The sequence below is a fragment of the Phoenix dactylifera genome, unplaced genomic scaffold, assembly GCF_009389715.1.
Source record: "Phoenix dactylifera cultivar Barhee BC4 unplaced genomic scaffold, palm_55x_up_171113_PBpolish2nd_filt_p 000390F, whole genome shotgun sequence".
In the NCBI taxonomy this organism is placed as follows: domain Eukaryota; kingdom Viridiplantae; phylum Streptophyta; class Magnoliopsida; order Arecales; family Arecaceae; genus Phoenix; species Phoenix dactylifera.
Window position 1 is genome coordinate 294,629 of NW_024067836.1, and position 20,372 is coordinate 315,000.

At 36.5% G+C, this 20,372-nt stretch overlaps 1 protein-coding gene across 1 annotated transcript in view; it reads left to right on the forward strand.

Annotated features, from left to right (window-relative positions):
• The window catches only part of LOC103723528 (probable methionine--tRNA ligase), a 30,412-nt gene extending 12,473 nt beyond the window's left edge, over positions 1–17,939 (forward strand). The window contains exons 8-17 of the mRNA XM_008814459.4: positions 2,360–2,466; positions 2,558–2,672; positions 8,259–8,377; positions 9,030–9,095; positions 9,189–9,317; positions 9,471–9,614; positions 9,719–9,839; positions 12,218–12,447; positions 12,549–12,650; positions 17,475–17,939. Of these exons, the coding sequence (XP_008812681.2) occupies positions 2,360–2,466; positions 2,558–2,672; positions 8,259–8,377; positions 9,030–9,095; positions 9,189–9,317; positions 9,471–9,614; positions 9,719–9,839; positions 12,218–12,447; positions 12,549–12,650; positions 17,475–17,705 (1,364 nt within the window). The 3' untranslated portion in view covers positions 17,706–17,939. The remainder of the gene's footprint in view (positions 1–2,359; positions 2,467–2,557; positions 2,673–8,258; positions 8,378–9,029; positions 9,096–9,188; positions 9,318–9,470; positions 9,615–9,718; positions 9,840–12,217; positions 12,448–12,548; positions 12,651–17,474) is intronic.
• The last annotated feature ends 2,433 nt before the right edge of the window (positions 17,940–20,372 follow it).

Below are 20,372 nucleotides of genomic sequence, written 5' to 3' on the forward strand. Positions count from 1 at the left end.
TGAACTTGTGATCAACTGAAAACCACCCAAAATACTGAAAAAAATATTGTTGCACTCTGCTATAATGCTATGACGGGACTAGTTGCTTCATTCGCATTCTGTGGGAATGGATATGACTCTCTAAACAATCTTGTACACTGAATCTGGAGTAGTAATCTAGACTCAATCCTTCTATTCTCTCCATGCTCTTGTCTCTAATGAATTACCGAATCCATTATTGGAATCCCAACACCTTGGTGATCTCAATATTGTTCTTGACAATGTGATATAAGGGAATCGGAAACTATATGTTGAAGCTGTCCCTGTCCGGTCAATTGAACAACTACTACCTACCTTTCTCCTTGCTGAAGTCCATCTCAGTATCATTTAACTTCTCCCAGCGGTTGTCTTGTAATATAAATTTTAATGCTTTTTCCTCCAAATCCCTGTGTTCTCAAAGGCAAGTACTTAGAAAAACACACTATCTTTATAATGGTCCATCATTCTGATCAAATCTGAATATGTGATGCAATTCCATCTCTTTCCTTTTGCAATCTTATGGTAAGAGTTGTATTTATATCTTTTTCATGCTCATGTTGCTCCAGGGAATTACTTTCCAAGTTACCTCCTTTCTTGGTAACCGAAAGTCGGAATGATCCTCTTTAATCTTTCTTCTATGGACTGAATTTCAGATCTGTCTTCCAATTTGTGCTGTTAAACCTTTTTCTGATAAGTTGGTTCCTGCAGTTATCCCCCTTATTAGCAAAAATAATATTTGTCTATCTTTTTTCACAATCTTTAACTTCATAGGTCATATGGAATGCTTTCTGCATCAAACTTCTCCATACCATGGCTTTACACAATCAAACAACTGAGGTGATCTCAGTCAATCTTCTATGTGAATTTTGCAAAAATAGCCCACTTTTTTTTTTCTTTTTGTGTATTTGGATTTGCTTTTATGTTTTTGCAGGAGTGGCCCAGTTTTGAAATTTAAGGATGTCCTTTCTTTTGGCCCTAGTAGGTTCACTCAAGTTGTATGTTTAAGTGGAGTTGAGTTCGTATATTCTTTTTATAGTGAATTCACATTTTCTATAGCGAACAAACACATTTTTTATAACTGAGTGCGCACGTTTGTTGGATGCTGAATGCATGTATCTTATATATTGACTTGCCTGAGCGTATCCATGGGACAAGGGAAAAAGCCTTCAAAAGTGTTGAAACTTGGCCATTCTTGCCAAAAGAGGAAAGAAAATAGTGGCCCGATTCTGCCAAAAGGGAAATAAAGTGGGCTGTTTTCATAAAATTCTCATCATTTTCACCTTTTTGATGCTCGAGGATTGGGTCTTGTCTTGCTTCTTGCTAATTCTAGAAAAATTAGAGTCAATGTTTGTTATACCATCCTCAGTTTAACTTGTAGACCAGTGACCTGGACATCAATAAAAGGTCTCGTACAACATCTGAATACTCTGCCATGTAATATTAAGAGAAGTACCTCACTTTTTAAAGAAAAGGCTGTTGCAATATAGGTCATCAACAATGCATCAGATTTGCAGGCTGAGGACAGAGTGATCTAAAATCATCGTCTATGTTGATTTTGCATATATAGGTATATATTCTACAATCTGGTCTTCTGTATCAGAAACCTGGATTCAGACACCAGATTGTGCATAAAACCTCGTCGATACTTGAAAAATTGCCCTTTTTCTTTAACGAGATTCTTTTTTCATAGTCAACATGTGCACACCAGAAGCATATGCACTTCCTCACATGAGTGCATCTTGATGTATAGTTGTCCAACATGGTATTATGAATGACAAATACCGTAACCATAATCATCCAACCTTCTTCAACTTGGTGTTATGATATTATAATCATCTCCATGGCTGGTCCCAAGTTCAGGTGGGAAAGGTGAAGGGTTGATGTTAGATCGACGGGCAGTTATTAAAATATGTCAATTACTATGAATTGGATCATATTTGGTATTTGAATGAGAAATGCTCCTTTTTTATAGTTTACTCAATTCCCTAAAACATTTTAGTAGTTCCTTTATTTATCATATCTTAGGAGAGCAATGTGGTGCATGACATCGACATTAATGAATTTTGTTTAAATTGTCTCCAGTCCAGGTTGTATGCCGAAATTCCATATTTCATTTCATATCTGTACATTATAATTAGGTTATCACTGTTATTTTAGGCTCTCGTAATACATTTTCTTCAAATGATGCCTGGTTATTTTTTTCTTTGCCAAGAGTGAGAACTGTAACATAATGCTGCAATTTTTTTGTGCATTTTGAATGACTTTGATGCATCAGTACTATGACGGCTGGATATGTGGCATATGAGATTTTAATGTGCATATATGTTTCTTGGTCTTGCAGGAAAGTTTTCCAAAAGCAAAGGAATTGGAGTTTTTGGTAATGATGCAAAAGATACGAAGATTCCTGCAGAAGTATGGAGATACTACTTGCTAACTAATAGGCCTGAGGTGAGTTAAATTTTGCTGTTATTGAGAACTGTTCATTTTTTCCATTGTCTCTGTTCTTGAGACCTAATTCTGACTGTCTTTTGTGTTTTAGGTATCAGACACTTTATTTACATGGGCAGACTTGCAGGCTAAGTTAAACAGCGAGTTGCTAAATAATTTGGGCAATTTTATTAATCGTGTATTGAGCTTCATTGCTAAACCACAAGGTTGGTTGGCAAAGACTTATGTTAAATCAATATGCCTATGGTCACTTAGGATGTTGAGTACAGGATACCTAATGTTTAGTTAGAAAAGCATGCTCTAGTACATTGCGGTGCTTCTTTAAACTTAACATACTAGGCCTGCATACTGAATCACCAGTTTGTTTGAACATTAAATCTGTTAAAAACTTTTGTAAAAATGATATTAGATGCTGGTGCATGTACAGATTTGCCATTTGCCTTCAAAAATGTCTGTCTGTCTTAAACCATGTAAAATTAAAATATTCATAACATGCCGTAGAACCACTCTTGCACAACAGTGTTGTTTTGTTGCTAAACTGCATGAACTGATGCTTGTATAAGCACATCGTATTACTTAACAATGGTCCTATTTATTTTAATGGGTGAACTTTTGCAGTTAAATTGCAATCTCTATTGCAATTGTTTGCAATAATGTATGATTGAGTTTGTTGTAATTAGAAAACATCATATGTAAATTAAAGTTGGCTAGTGCAACTTTCTCTCCCTCTCTCCCTCTCTCTTCTAATTATTCAGTTATAGCTAAAAGCTCTTTCATTTTTTTTTTTTTGCTAAAATGGGCGAGTACGGATACACCCAATAAAATTAGAAAACAATAAGTCATGGAGTGCCTTGGGCAACTCTCCCTCCCCAGCCCACAGGGTACCTCCGGAGTGGCAGGCGACATAAGCAGCCACCTAGTCCGCGGCCCCGTTGGCCTCTCTGAACATATGCTTGGCCTGAAAGGTAAAAGCTCTTCCATAACTATTTGGTTTATTGTGAATAAGAACTACCTTATATCACCAAAAAAAAGAGAACTACCTTATTAACTCCATCTAAATCCTAAAATTATTGTCGCATACCCTAATGTTTTGCAAGGTCAACCAACATTTGCTCCTGGAAGACTAGAACTAGTCTTCATGTTGCATTTGAGTGCTTAAAGTTTCAATACTCAACTGTTATTGCCTTTAATACAAAAGATAAGGTCTGCGAGAGGAAAAATAGTAAAAAGAGGTTGGAGGCGGGGGGACACAATGATGCATATCAAGAATCACCGAACTGGTACCGTTAGGCGTACCAGTCGGCCACCGGACCGGCTTGGTACCGGTTAGGACCGGTACCGACCGGTCGTCTTAACGCAGCGCGCATGGCGTGCTGTGGCACCGAAGTCCATACGAACCGGTTCATGCCGACTCCTAGCCATACCGAATCGGTTTCGTCCGGTTTGCATCTAGTACTAGCCCCATAGAGGCCAGAATTGTTTTTTAACGCCGAACCGGACTAGTCAGAGACTGGACCGGTTCGGTACGGGTTGAACCAGCCGGTACAGGCTGATTCAGCATTTCTTGATGCATATGCTTTATGTGTGAAGATTTACCTTTAGCTTCTATAATAAGATCTTGGTTCTTTCTCTGTAGGGTGATTTTGTGAAATCCACTATTTTACCTTCAACCACACACCTATTGCAAAGATCTAGATCATGGTCTGCTGTGCCAGTATCGGGTACTGGACTGGTTGCCTGGCGGCATGAGTCAATTTGGGCCTGAGCCGTGCCGTGCCGAGCCTGTACCGACACAGTGGAGGAGGCGGGGGAGAGGGCGAACGGTAGAAAGAGGAAAAGAGAGAGAAGGGGATAGAGGGAGGGAGAGAGGGGTGGTGGAGGCTGGGCAAGAGGCGGAGGCTGCGGCCGGATCTCTTGTTTCGTTCGAAATAGGGTTTCGGCTGTTTTTTAATTTCGCAATTTTTAAGTGAAGTCGGAAAAATAAAAATCGTGAAATTAAAAAGCCGCCGGACCTCTGTTTCGAACGAAATAGGGGACCTGGCCGTGGCCTCCATCACCTGCCTAGGCGCCGGCCCTTCGCCGGCCTTCGCTACCCTCCTCTCTCCGTCCCTCTCCCACTTCCTCCCTCTTTCGCTTGCTCTCTCTTTTTCTCTTTCCTTCTCCTTCTCCCCCTCCGGCAATAGGTTTCATTTCCGTTGCCGGAACTGTCCTGGTCCGCTACCAGGATGACTCGGTACGACAGGAACCGTCTGGTTCGGAACGATTCCGCCCATCCTAATCTAGATATTGGGTCTGGTTTGGGCTTAAATTAAATTGGTTCTTGTTTGAATTCTGGTTACTTAATCCACTCAGTATTTGTTGTAAATGTAGAGAGGAAGTGTTTGCTTTGACATGGCAAACTCATGATTATCAACAAATATGACTAGTCACTTGTCGTAAGTGTGAGCTTAAAGCTAGTTTTTTGGCTCCTCCTAGAAGCCACTTTTAGATATCGGGTTAGATTTGTGCTTAAATCTATTTGGTTCTTGTTCGAATTCAAGTTACTTAGTCCACTTATATCATTGCTGTAAATGCAGAAAAGTGTTTGCTTTGACATGGGCAAACTCATCATAATTAACGAGTATGAATAATAGCTTCACTTTAGCATAAGCATAAAGCTTAGTCTTTTTGGGTTCTCCTACAAGCCACTTTCTCCGTATGCTCATTGTGTGTCACCAAAGGCTTATTACTACATTTGTGAATTATCTGTTACCTTAAAAACTGTAAACTGACTTTTATGCAATGCTAACATAGTTGGATTTGACTATCACTCAGTAACTCAAACTATCATGTATAGTGTTCTAGTTGATATGTAGGTCCTGTCAACCAAGCTAACATGGTTAACTTGCCAAATTTGACTAGGTAAATATTCTGTGCACCATAAAGGCCTGTAACATTTTTCTTAAAACCTTTCAAACATATTTAAAAACCCTACAGAAGATGCTTTATGCCGCCGTTACAATTACTGGAGACCAGCTTATTAGAGGCTGGAATAAAGATGCAGTTGGATAGTAAGTTTTCATGCCTAATGAATGAGTTAGTAAATTCATTACACCATTTTATTCTTTGGCCTCAACTTTTAATTAGAGTCCACATTGTCATTTCCATCTGTAATTGAGCTTAACCAAGATACTATATTGGGGTAGGCAATATGACTCTAGTTGGATATTGCTGACACAGTCAGGTAGAAGATCTTATATTCAGAAAACTGTTTCGGAGACAGGGCAGGGTGATAGAAGAATTGTGTGTCAAGGGTTATCAAAATATCTGAAGTCTAACTATTAAAATGTTACGTATACTTAAGTTTCAGTTATATATTTGCTGGTATGTAGATTGTCTTGATTGGCAATGTAAAACCACGTTTTAGATCTATGTCGCATGGACTTCTGTGTCCATCTCAAATAATCGGTGTTGGATACATATCTGCAAGTTGATACATGTCAAAATTGTAAATACTTATCAAATTCTTTGGTTGCAATGTTCAACGATCAATGCTGAGTTGGTCTTTCTGACGATGAGTGGGGACTGGCTAATGTTTGAACTAGTCTTTTATTGTTTTTAGAGCTTAATTAAGGATGCAAAAGTCAGAACAACTTAGCAGAAATGTTATGTTTCTTCTATACTTGAGCTAATTTTGAAATTTTGATGACGAACATGTAAATTTAAACATCTTGAGAAATGATTTCTTTTAATTTTTATATAATTATTTAGAAAACATGGAATATGTATAATCAACCTAAAATTACATGTTCTTGTGTTTCCTTGTATCTCGCTCCCCTCTCCCATTTTATCTTGTTCTTTCTTTACTTTTGTTGAGCTAGTCATTTGGATATTCCTGGGTTTGTGTCCATGCAGCACTGTAGATTCTAGCAAGTTCAAATACATACTAATCTTTCAGCTTGTTAGCCATTAAAAAATTGCAAATTGTAATACAACTATTTAGTAATGATTCCACATAGTTTGCCTTTAAATGTTCTACACATGTTTGTTGAAGAAAATCTTTTTCCTCCAGAAGTGTATAGTGGGGGGCTGGGGGCATTTATATCTCTCCACACCAACGTATGCTTCCTTCACTGCTGAGCGAGTGCATCCAGGCCATTATTGTTCGATATGATGTCTCAAGTTGGGCTGCACCCGAGCTGCTCATGAGCAACTTGGGCTTGGCTTGACAGCAACTTTGTTCAGGCTCGACTCTGTCAAAAATGAACAGAGCTTGAACAGAACTCAAAGCTTGGTTTGTAAACAAGCCGAGCCTGAACACCTAGATTCAAGTATAGTGGTAAAGCTCAGCTTGGCTGAACTGAAGCTCGGCTCAAAGCATAGCCAACCCAAGCTTGAGCAGGTCTCTTGAGTGTGGCTCAAGTTTGAGTCGAGCTTGAGCAGCTTATTTACATGATGAACTGAGCCTGAGCAGCCTGTTACTCGGTTTGGCTCAACTCATTTTGCACCCTTAGTCCTAAGCCGATAATTCTATAGATTATACCCAGAGAAATTTTTAGGCTCTTATTTTCACTTTAAAATGATGTATAATATATTATGAGATCTTTATAAATGGGAGTTATTAGGTGGTTATATGGAAAATATTCTGTTATCGATATTGTTGAGGCAGAAATATCCTTCCTCCTCGAGATAATGACATTGTATGGTGTCAACTAATGCAGAGATGGACTCTGCTATTGAGCTTTGTGTGGTGGGACCCAACCCAGTACCCAAAAAACTTGGATGCCATTCTACTGAAAGCATTTATGAAGTAACAAACTATTCCCCCAAGCAACCCGAAAGAGGGTTTATTTGCCCAAATTCACTGCATATAGGGGAGGCTGCCAACCTTGGCAAACTACTTTACTGATAAATTGGCTTTTCAGGGCTGTCCTGTCTATGAGAAATTTTGTGTTATTTAGAATGTCTGCTACCTGTGACTTAAATATTTTAATTTTAATTTCTTGTGATATCAAATTATCTTATCATCATTTATTTAACCTGGTACCCAGTAGTCATTTGCAGCAACTCTATTATTCATAGTCATTGCATCATTTAAACCTGATCTCTTTTGTTCAATGGTTAGTATTTTCAGAGACTTTTGAAATGGAAAGCTTATTTATATTTGTCCATTCATGGGCATAATGTGCTATAACATTTCGAAATAAGAAATCCAGACATGCTATTAATGATCTATTCAGTGGTACACATACAATCTGTAGTTACTGCAATTTTCATATAATAATCAATATTGACAGCATTTAGTATTTTGTAATTAAACAAAATTTATTGGGAAGAAGTTAGCTATTTAGTAAAATGAAACTTACCTCAGCGTCATTCATGTATCTTCCTAACTAACCTTTGATATGCTTGTAAGGATTTTTCCTTCCCACGTAATTCACACAACTGAATCTTGCTATTCAATGTGTTAATTTCTCTACATTTATGGAGTTCCAAATCATGCTTGAGTTGAACTCAATCATCACTCTTTTAGTGTGAGACATCCCAATCAACATTTCTATGAAGATAGGTAAAGTCCAAACTATTATTATCGAAATCTCTTATCATCACAGCATATATGTCTTTATCAATGCAATTAACCTTGATATGAACTAACACTTTTTTTTTTAGTTATGAAAATTGATGAGCTTGCTTAAATTGCATCTATAGTGCTATATTTTAGATGCTGGTTGTCATTTCTTCATGCATGGGAAGTGCAAATTCTATAGCTTCATTAAATGTTGTACTTACTAGTTAATTATCCTTGTTTGCAGGAGCAGGATATGATTCTGTCATTCCTGGTGCACTTGATTCAGAATCACATCAATTAACAAAATCTTTAGCGGAGAAAGTTGGTAAATTGGTTGGCCAGTATCTTGATGCCATGGAAAAGGTGCGTAAGTATATTTTTCTTGAATATGATCATGTAGACTTGTTCATGGGCCCGGCTGGCCGGGTTTTGCCCCAGAGTCAACATAATTTACTTAGGCCCAAGCCTAGCTCGGCCTAGCCTTCGGGCCTACCCAGCCCTTACTCAGATTTTAGGCTTCGGGCCTGGCCTCTGGCTTCATAACCACTTTTTGATCTTTTAAAAAATGTTAAAAAATGTTTAAGAATATTTTTAAAAAATAGTAAGTATGAATAATTAAATATTGCCAACAACATGCAAGATGCAACATGAATAATTAAAATATAGTTGTCAATTAAATCTAAAAATGCATCAAATATAAACAAGTAACACAAGAAAAATAAAAAAATTTAGGCCGTGCTGAGCTTGGGCTAGCCTTTAGCCATAATGCCCTAGCCTGGCCCTTTTATTAAATAGACCTATTTTCCAAGCCCGACATAGGCTGCTGGGCCTAAAACCTTCGGCCTGAGCAAGCCCAAAAGGTTTTGGGCTCGAGCAAGCTGGGTGGGCCGCTCGACCCATTAACTAGTCTATGACATGCTACTTCATGATGTTGCAACATTCAAATAGCCACAGTTTGGGTGCTCTAATAATTGTTGACCAATCTTATCAGAGAACATGATGTGTTATATGACAGGTTAAATTGAAACAAGGTTTAAGAACTGCAATGAGCATATCCAGCGAGGGAAATGCATATTTACAAGTAGGTTTTGTATCATTTCCTGCTCTTTCTTTTTTGTAAGTACTGATATTTTCATTGCCAACCTGTTACTTTTCTCTGGAATATGCAATGCAGGACAGCCAATTTTGGAAGCTTTACAAAGAAGATCCATCTTCATGCGCAATTGTGATGAAAACTTCAGTTGGACTTGTCTACCTTCTTGCATCATTGTTGGAACCTTTTATGCCTTCCTTTTCTGTTGAAGTAAATTACTTTGCCCCTTTTGTTTGTTTGTTGCTTTTTGTTTGCCATTTTGCTCTCCTTAAGGATGATACAACCACCATTTATGCTGTCAAATCTCCTATAGTTTTAGCTACTGCAGTGAGATTTAAATTGTTTCTTCTGATGGTATGCAAGGTACTAAGGCAGCTTAATATAGCACCAGAAACACATCTTTCATTCTGTGATGAGAAAGGAGAAACTGAGAAGGCAAAAAAACCTTGGGATTTTCTACCTTCTGGTCATAAAATAGGAAAACCTGAGCCACTATTTAGGGAACTGGTATGTATAATTTATTGTTCAGATGTTGCTCCATTTTTACTTTATTAATTTTGTTCGTCAATTAATTATTGCTCGCAATCAGCAAAGAATGCTCATTTTTACAGAAAGATGAAGATGTGGAATTCTTTAGGTTGAAATTTGCCGGTAGTCAAGCTGATAGAAAAGTAAAAGCAGAAGCTGAAGAGAAAAAAATTGCTGAGCAGCTGAAAAACACAAAAATAAGAGGTAGAAATTTTTATATTTCTAATTCTCATCTTTTAAATGAAATTGTTAGTCAGGAAAAATTCATTGCCTGTAGAAATCACAATTAAGAATGAGGCTTTAAGTAGAATGAATGATCTTGGGACATCACGGCCTGCAGACTGATCAGTTTTATCTTCCCATTTCTTTTCTACAAAGTTGATACAGTTGTGTTTTTCCAAGAATTAGAGCATAATGGATTAGTAGAAAGGCTTGTGTTTAGACTGATGGGCAATAAGGATGGAGTAAATTCATAGGATGACTTGCAGCAATGTGAACATGAGATTAATGTGTAGTAGCACGGACAAGTAGTAGTTAGAAATGAGTACATTAGGGTCAAACTTGTGCACCAATGGAGGCCAAATGATGGAAAACTTCCAGAGATGGTATACAAGGAGACTCCAAATTTTGTGTTTGCTGGAAAGAGTTAGTCTTAAATTTGTGATAGCGTTTCTCAGATGAATTTGAAAAAAGAAATCCTTTCTTGAAAGTGGAGTATCACTTCAATATGAGTAAGTGACAAAGGATGTACAGAGTCGCTGCTCCAAATGGATGAATTAAGGCTTTTTTATATGTTGTCATGATTTTTTATGAAATTGTATGAATACCTTTGTAAAAATACTATTTGCATGTATATCCTTCTTTTTTTTCTTTTTGCATACGTACCTATACCATTTAACATCATTAAAAAATAAACGGCTTAAAAGTAAGATGACTGAAATATCCTTATGGGTAGATATGCAAAAAAAATTGTAAGGGTATATATGCTAATAAAATCTTTTTGAGGATATTCATGCATTTTTCATATTTAGAAGGGTATACATTCAAAAAATTCATTAAAAAAAGATTAAAACTTGGCTGGAACTTGCTGAGTCTTTTATTATTCAGTTGGATCGACAAGTCAAAAAAAGATTGAGCCATATTTTCAATTTTCTTTTTTAAGATCATGACTCAGTCAAGTTGGAATATTAGTTGATCATTTTGGTAATGCTATTTTTCATTTAATTTTGATATAATTATCATTATTGAATCTATGACATCTATATATTTTTCATTATTTTTAAAAGATTAAAATATATTAAATTTAAATTAATTATAGATGCTTAGATTAGTAAAATATTTTTTAGTGATTTGTAAATATTGAGTTGTTTGTTTTTGACGCGAGAATTTTGTAAAAGTAGCATGATTTATTCTATAAGAGTTGATATTAACATGGAATCATGTGACATAATAATATTAATTTTTGTTTGCTACCTTTTTTTATTAAGAATAACTGAATTATCTTTACTGAATTTTGATCTTTTTTTATTGGATTTTTTAAATATAGACCCTCTTAAATATATGTAATTATATGAATATCCTTGCAAAGTTGCTATTTGTATGTGTATCCTTATAAAGTTTTTTTTTGTGCATCTATCTGTAAGGATATTTTAATCATTTCAAATTTAAATCGTTTATTTTTTAACAGCGTTAGATGGTATGGGTACATATATATAAAAAAGAAAGAAAAAAGGGTGCACATGCAAAATAAGTATTTTATGAGGGTATACATGCAAATAGAAATTTTATAAGGATATCCATACAATTTTGTATATTTTGGAGAGTATACATGCAAAAAATCCTAATATAATAAAAGAGTACTATTTTTGTTTCACATCTTAAATAAGTGTGGGATAATTGTTGGATCCACAAGTAGTACATGGATTCCAAACATTGGCCAGTTCTTTCATTTGAGAAGTGGGTTTGCCTTTTTGGCCAAGGCAGTGACAAATGTATCAATGTCTAAGTTCTCCTCAGCAAATGGGGATAAGTAGTCAGAACAACTGATTTGAGAATTGGTTAATGATTACAGCATGACCACAGATTGGCAGATCAAGACTAAACTTGCAAGTAAAATATACAATAGATTAAAATGATGGCCTTGCCAAAATACACAGTATGCATCACAATTTACCCGTTAAATGCAAGGTTTGCTTGATGCATTGGTTCCTAAACTTTAGTATGATGCCATAAGGCCAATTTATTTCTTGCCTTTTTCTTATTCTGAGGTGTTCTATAACCAAAAATAAATACGAGGTACATACATAATATTCAACTATGCTGTTTTATAGAATAATGGTACTGGGAGTGGTTTCTAGGGTTTCTATGAAACCCTAGGTGGAAAACTTTAGCTGTGAAGACTGAATAAGTAACAGATGTGCATGTACATAAAAAGTATTGAACATGAATTCTATGGACCATCTCAAAGGCCAATTAAGTTCCTCACCAGCTCGTCCTTAATATGTGCTGATCGAATCCATCTTATGTACAGATTCTGTTCGGGGTTATAGAAGACTACTAAGTTTTATATGTAATTTGTACAGAAGGAAATGCAAAGAAACAACAGACTAAGCCTGCTGGTAGCTCAAAGTCAAAGGCTTCTGAAACAGAAATTTCTATATCTAAACTTGACATTCGTGTGGGTATGGTCAAGAAAGTTCAAAAGCACCCAGATGCTGATTCTCTGTACGTGGAAGAAATCGATGTGGGTGACAACTCAACTAGGACAGTTGTTAGCGGTCTTGTCAAATACATCTCTCTTGAAGAAATGCAGGTTTTGTTTTCCATAAATTATTATTTTGTTTCAGTTGGAGAGAGAATTTTTAATTTTTACATATGTTTTCTTTTTTTTTACTATAATTACTTAATGAGCAGAATCGGAAAGTCTGTGTTCTTTGTAATCTGAAACCAGCCACTATGCGGGGTATTAAATCACATGCGATGGTCTTGGCTGCATCGAATGAGGACCACAGTAAAGTAAGACATGATGCTACTGACCTTTTAATTTTCAATCTTTCATCTAATAAGTTGCTGGAGTCAAATCTTAGTTTATGGAAAAGCAGTGGGTTTGTACTACTTCCGGCTATTTCAAAACCATGCCTCATTTGTTACAATGTTAATATAGTTGAGAGAATTAGGCATGAGATCATATAGGCATTTTCAATTTCCTTGGATAACTGTTAGTCATTTGAAAGCAGATCCTAGTCTATGAAGTATGGGTACGAGTGCAAGAGGATATGACATGACACAGATGAATGCTAATAAAAATTTTGAAAATTTAGGATAAGATACAGCTAGGAGACAAAATTAGCATCGTTGATCATGATCTAAGTTATATCACATATTTGGAGAGTTTTTTTGTTTTTAAATTTCAGATCTCTTGCTATGCACCAAACCTGCAAAAAAATAAATGGCAGCATTACAGCTAGTGAGCAAAAACAAAATTATTTTTATTTTATTTCAAAGATCCCTAAATTATATAATTTTTTATTTGTTAAGCAGATTAGAGGTAGAAGATCATATCCAACAGCTCATATAATCAATGTTGGACCTTCATATTCCAATTTTATCTGACTGGATTTGATTTGAAATCCGGTCAATTGGATCGTAGTCTACTTTTGTGTGTATCAATAGTGTGTATGTATAGACATATAGACTTGGCTACACTCGAGTGTATCTCCACTCAGTTTCAGTCTGGTCTAGAACGGATGATGAGGCTCCCACATTGATGATCCAAGTTTTTGGTTGGGATATACTACCTCTAAATTACTTAACACTAAAAATCATGTAATTTAGAGACCTCTAGCCTATGTACCAAGTGATAAAAAAACATATTTCGTGTTATTTAAACTGGCCAATTTTTTGACTACTTGTTAGACAGGCTAGAGGCCACCAAATTATTTGATTTTTGGTGTGCAAGCAATTTAAAGGTAATAGATCACATCCAACGACCCGGATTATCGATGTGGGATTCTATTGTTTGATCATAGACCTGACTGGATGTAAGTGGAGATCTACTTGAGTATAGCCATCTCTCTCTATATATATGTATATATATAAAAGCATCTATAAGGCAATATTTTGAAACTGGGGCTATCGAATAGACGGGGGTTCTCGAAATTCAGCTAAATATCATCTTGTTCAATTTGTAAATGAGTCGAATTGAGCTAGAACTTAAAGCTTAAAAAATAGACGAGCCAAACATGAGCTGGTCTAACTCACTTGTGTTTGGCTTGATCTAGCTTGAAATTTAAATTTAAATATTATAAAATTTCTAAAGAAAAATAGTTATATATTTATCATTAACTATTTGTGAATTGATATGACCATTGGATCTGCATCTAATAGCTCAAATATTTATTTACCGATAAACATTCAAAAAATTAGATTCACAGACCTAGCTTCTCCAGTTTTTTATTTGTTTTATAAGCATTGGTAACATCAAATGAATATCTAATGGTGATTTTTAGTGGAGGAAATTGAAGTTTCCTTAGCCCTTTCATTCCATTTTCCTTTATCGAATACTCCACCATGGTCCCATCTGTCTTTTCTCCTCTCATTACCCCTTATCTGCCTATTATTCCCTGACCTCAACTTCTACTTTTGTCTCTCTCCCCTACCTCTTCCTTGTCATAGAGCATCACATCTCATCCCTCTAAAGCTCATCCTTCTCTAAATTTTTGACTTGTATGTCTCTATTGTTGCAATCCAAGCACTGAGGACAATGAAGGGTTCAACTCGGTGAGATGCCACCTCGTTCCATTATCAAACATAGGGCTTTAGATCCAGAGGTAGTTTCAACATTTCAAACATGAAAGGTAGAGCGAAAGCGGTTTGAGGGTTTTTCCTTAGAAAGAAATGTTAGATTTGGGTTTTTCTTTTGTGATCCCTAGATGCAGTGTTTCGAGTTGAACCTGGGCCAAGCTTGAACTAACTAGGCATAAAATGAACTGAGCAAGAGGTGACTCGACCTCGCTTGACTTAACCTTAGCTGAACTTGAGCTAACCATTTAGAATTTTGATTTGAGCTCAAAATGGTTGACTGAATCAAAAAAGAGTTCAATGACCAGTCAGTGGTTCACTGTCAAGTTAATCAACATTGAAATTATGAAGTCATGATGATATAATAATATATTAATTATTGTTTATAAATAAAATAGATTAAATTATAAAGAATATAAAGTGGAAAATTCAATATTTGTTAGTACAATAAATTGGGTTTTCTTCTAACTTGCTATAGGTATAAATCATTGGTAGGGGACTTTTTTGGGATACAAGAATTGGATGATTGGTTCCTAGAAAACATACTTCCAAAGGGACTAATAGAAGGGAAGAGAAAGGAATTGGAGTGAGAGAATAAAGAGATAGTGAGATGGAGAGAACGAGAGAAATTGTGTGTGAAAGGGTGTTGCCATGTTGGCTTGCTATTGGTCTTCCGACTATTGAAGGGGGTTGAGAGTAGAAATGTGCTAGGAGGGGAGAGACGGGGTGTTGTTGCCAGTTTCTAGCTGCCAAGAGGGTTGAGAGCAAGAAAGGAACTAGGAGGTGGAGGGGGGGATGCTGCTGCTGAGCTTCAGCTATTGAGGGGATTGAGAGTAGTGAGAGAGAAAGAGACCTGGAAGTAGGGAGAGAAGAGTGTCTAGTGAGGATGCATTTGTGTCAGCATGTTGCTGCACTTCGATGTTGAGAGGGCTAAGGATAGAGGTGAACAGGGACTAGTTGTGTAACAACCCAAAACCTCACCCAAAATGGCTAGCCGAAAGGTATTATTTAGGTTCCTTGATCTTGTATAAGTACCCAAGATTTACCCAACAAATAACTGATGTGGGACTAAACACACGCCCGCACGGTCCTCACATACTCCCCCCGTTCAAGCCGTGACGTCCTCGTCAGGCTAAGGGTTCAAATCTATTCAAATCTAATCACAAATACCACGATTGGCCCGTGGTCAGTCCCAATAGATCCGTGCTGCAGTATCTCCTAGTTCACATAGGTTATGGGTCGGGTCTGCTCTGATACCATTTGTAACGACGCAGGACCTCGCCCAAAATGGTTAGCCGGAAGGTATTATTTGGGTTCCTTGATCCTGTATAAGTATCCAAGATCTACCCAACGAATAACCGATGTGGGACTAAACACATGCCCGCATGGTCCTCACAAGTTGCCATTTGCCTTCTACCTTCCACTCATAATTCATGTCATGTAGGAGGAAGATGAGGTGTCGAGTCATGGTGCTTCATTAGGGATGAGGGAAACCCTTCGAATTGAGCCAAACTCTAATCTTGGGATGTCAACAAGGCAAATTTGACGTGGTTAGTGAAAAAACCGAAATCGAATCCGAAATCTATCTTTGCTTCCCGAAACTGAAATCGATTAGTTTTTGAAATAAAAAACCAAAGCTTCCACCGAAAAAATTGCAAAACTGAAACCAGAACCGAAACTGAAAATTGTTTAACTTTTTTTATTCATTTCAAAATTTTCATATATAAATATCCAAATTAAAGATATCATCTATAATTTTCATATAATCCATATCAACTCACCTAATAAATATGTCAAAAAATAAGAATAAAACCATCCAACAAACATGATAATCCAAGTTGAAAACAAGTCTAACTACATTAAAAAAAGTAAGTTCAACAAACACAATAATCATGAAAAAGAACCGAATTGATGAAAAAGGCCACCTCTGTAGCCTCTAGGGTTTGTCAATTTAGTCATTTACCCATCCATGGTATATAGATGGTCCGGATGAATTAGATAAAGAGATAAGATTTATACTAAATATAAAGGGTACTAAGAGATATTAGGTATGTTCGGTTTCAGGTTGGTTTAGTTTCGGGTCGGGTTCGGGTCGGAAAATTAATCGAAGCTAAAACCGAAACCGAAAACTGAAATTGAAAGGCTTTTGATTTTTAAAACCATCACTGAAACCATCCCCCATTTAATTTTAGTTAAAATCACCCCGTTCTTCCGGACAGGTAATAACATCCCTACTCTAATCCCTAATTATTGGATCAATTTTTTTATGTATAAAAAACCAATCACTTTGTCCAAACTTGGAACAGTTGGTGCAACTTGCTTGTTTAACCATATTTTTTTTATGGGTTTGATAAATATAAGCCAATTCTTGGATGATCTGATTATCTAGGTATATCCAAATTGGAGGCTTGATCTACTATCTATTCAGCCCATTCAACTGGCTAGCCTAGTCCGGTTTTCAAAACCTTGCTATAAAGTATAGTGAATTGTCGATTTTTTCTGCAAAAATGTATGGTATATCACCAAACTAATTTAACTCATACTTTGTACAATAGTTTTAACGTTCACAAGCTCCATCATTTCATCGTCGTTCAAATCAATAGATCATAAACGCATTCCATACAACAATATCATCACAGCAAAATTAACTATTCATCATTCAAGGATGAACATTTCATAACAAACAAAAGAAAAGAAAGCCCTCATTTCAGATCTGGAGGTATCAGGGAAGCATCTTAGGTGTAGTTGTAAAGTATCCGAAGTCCTTTGATATCCTGAAAGATAGCACATCTAGAAATAAGTACATGTCACTTATCCTAGAAGAATCCATCAAGTTCCCTTATTTGATATGTATCTGATGCAGACATGGAATGCAATTTGAAATATCCATGCTTCCTTGATTCGGGAATCTAAATGGAATGCACTCTTGAAAACTCCCAGGGATCTATATTCACATGGTTGTTCTGGAATCGCAAAGTGCATGAAACAGACAATATCTAAGGAAATATGTTGTTATTCTTTTTGTACATGCAATTTCAGGTTGAATTGGTTGATCCACCAGAATCTGCTGTTGTGGGAGAGCGAGTTAGCTTTCCTGGTTACTCCGGTGAGCCAGATGGTGTGCTAAATGCCAAAAGTAAGATCTGGGAAAAGGTGCAAGCTGATCTTCATACAGATGCAGAGCTAGTAGCCTGTTACAAGAATGCACCTTTCACGACTTCAGCGGGTGTGTGCAAGGTCTTATCCATAGCAAGCGGGGCCATAAGGTAGACTGGAGATCCTTTGTTCATTCAGAACATATTTCAACAGATTTTGCCCTCGGCCATTGTTTTTTGTCACAATTTATTGTCACAGGAATCTACTTCACTATAGTTTTGGACTGGTAATACAATGTTTCCCTAGATAAGAATTGTAAATGTTAGATGGTTTTGGATTGTATCAAGTTTGTCATATGATATGAAATGGTGAAATATGTGCATTGATGAAAATGTCCATGTTTTGGGTTGTAGGTGTTCTTTGGTGGCTCTATTCATCTTGAGCATTTGAAATGGAAGTTTGGGCCATTTAAAATTCTCAGAAATACCCTCTCATTCTACCTTCATCTAGAAACCTTTTACTTTTATCGATCACCTTTAAAGTTTTTCAGCTACATATCAGTCCTCAATTTTGATTGGTAATTTTTCAGTAATCTCATGGATTTGAAGGCCTAGGTATATCTTCCATGTTAGTTGAAAGATCCAAATTTGGTGGTGTTTTCCACCCCAATATTCCATCATTTTGTCAATTTTGAGAGAAGTTAGGCTGTCATGCTTGTCCATTGTATTCTCTTCTTCCTAGAACTGTGTACTTGTTTAACCACTATAGGGTTATTTAGGATCTCCTCTTATTTGTAGATGGCAGTACTAACATACTGGTGGAGCTTGATAGGGGCTCATGTTAAGATGGCATGGACTTGCTAGAGACCGATTGAATTGAGGACACTCGACCGAAACGACCCTTTGGACGATCGATGGCAGGAGAGAAGGATTCGACAGATTGAGATCGATCTCCCTTCCCCTCTTTCAAGATCAGATCGAGAGGTTTTTATTCCAACAGAACGAGCATTCGCTCCCCGGATGGGGAAGAAAGACTGAGGGATAGACGATGAGGTTCCCTCCCTTGATCTTTAGGAACCATCTATTCCAGATCCGTAGTGTGTGTCCAGTAAACATGAGGGTGGCTCCTTGAAATGACATATTGAGTTACCAGCCTTGAAATTTCTCAAATTTTGACAAACAGAATGGTTCGGCGGTCTTACCTTTGCATCCAGTAACCTTTCTAGACCTCTCATTAGGATCATGAGCAATATCCATTTTTTAAAATAACCATTCTGTACTGTACCTGCCAATCCTGGAAGTTTTTATTTTTCATTTTATTGTTTGCAATCAGTTGAGAGCTTTTGAGAGTAGACCATTTTTTGTATTAGAGTAGACCATTTTTTCTATTAGGATAGACCATTCATCTGATTTCCAACCCAATTCTAGCGTCCTGCAGAAAGTCTTTAGTTTTTAAAGGTCTCTGTCACTTGTACACTGAAGATTCATACTAGTGCTAGAGGGGCTTGGTGAGTAGGAGGCAAGGGCCTGTATGCCAATGGGGCTGGACTATTTGCATCCCCATGAAGAAGATGATAAGAGTTTTATATTCCTAAGCATCAGAATTTTATCCAATTTCTGAAAGTTTGGTTTGCCTTCAGCCATTGAATATGTTAAATAGGTGAGAGCAGTTAAAGGCTTTTTTGTGCCATCTCTCACCATTTCCAGCAAAATATATGCTGCTGAAGGTGACAACAATACATGTGGTGAGAGGGAGAAGGGGAAAGCTTTAATGGAAATTTTGACCAATCCTTCCTCACAATCAAGTGCATTTGTTATTCAATTACTTATCGTCAATATGGCTTGTGTATAATATTTTTGGGTAAAATTGCTTGCATATAATCAGGGCTGACTGTGTTATTCTGGACTGAAGTATGTGTTTTTTTGAACAATTTGAACGTACCATATTGTTACACCCAGTTCCTTCCTTGGGTGTCATTTGCATATAACTAGCTAATGCTCCTGGGGATGCCCTCGGTGGATTCTATCCTCTCTTGGTGGAGTAACTTGCTTACGGTACACAGGGCGTCGTCAGTCGTGAATCAAAGCTATATATATATATATATACACACACACACACACACACACACACATATATATATATATATGTATGTACATACATAGATATATATGTATATATATGTATGTACATAGATATATCATACATACATACATACATACATGTACACATGTACACATACATACATATATATACATACGTATGTATATGTGTATATATGTATATGTATATATGTATATGTGTATATATCTATATATATATATATATCTTCTGATTACCATGCCATCTGTTTTGTAAATTAGTGTGGTGGAATCGCATGAGGCATGTTTGGTGTTGCACTGTTATTTAAAAGTATTACTTGTGTAACTCTTCGATTGGTCACTTGTTTTGGAATCCCACAGAAACACTGATTAGCTCTATTTGATTTAATAGGAAGCATATCTGGTATAATTAAAACCTGACTTACTTGAGATATGGGTCTAAAATAAGGTCATGACCCTGACACACAAGATCAATTCTTGCTTTGGATTTGTGATGGCTTAGAGCAAATTTGGGTTTAACTGATTTATTTTTATTTCAGCTTATCTGTGATTTTTTTTTCTTTAAATTGAGAATCACAGAACGCAATTTTTTTTTTTTCAATAGTAACTTTTCACTTTAAAAGCTGTGAAGATAAATTTTTTCTTGAAGTAAAACCTTCCCAGTTCCAATCAACTAGTCTGACTGTCCGAAAGAACCTATTTATGACAAAAATCCACTGAAAATACATACATGTTAGTTAGT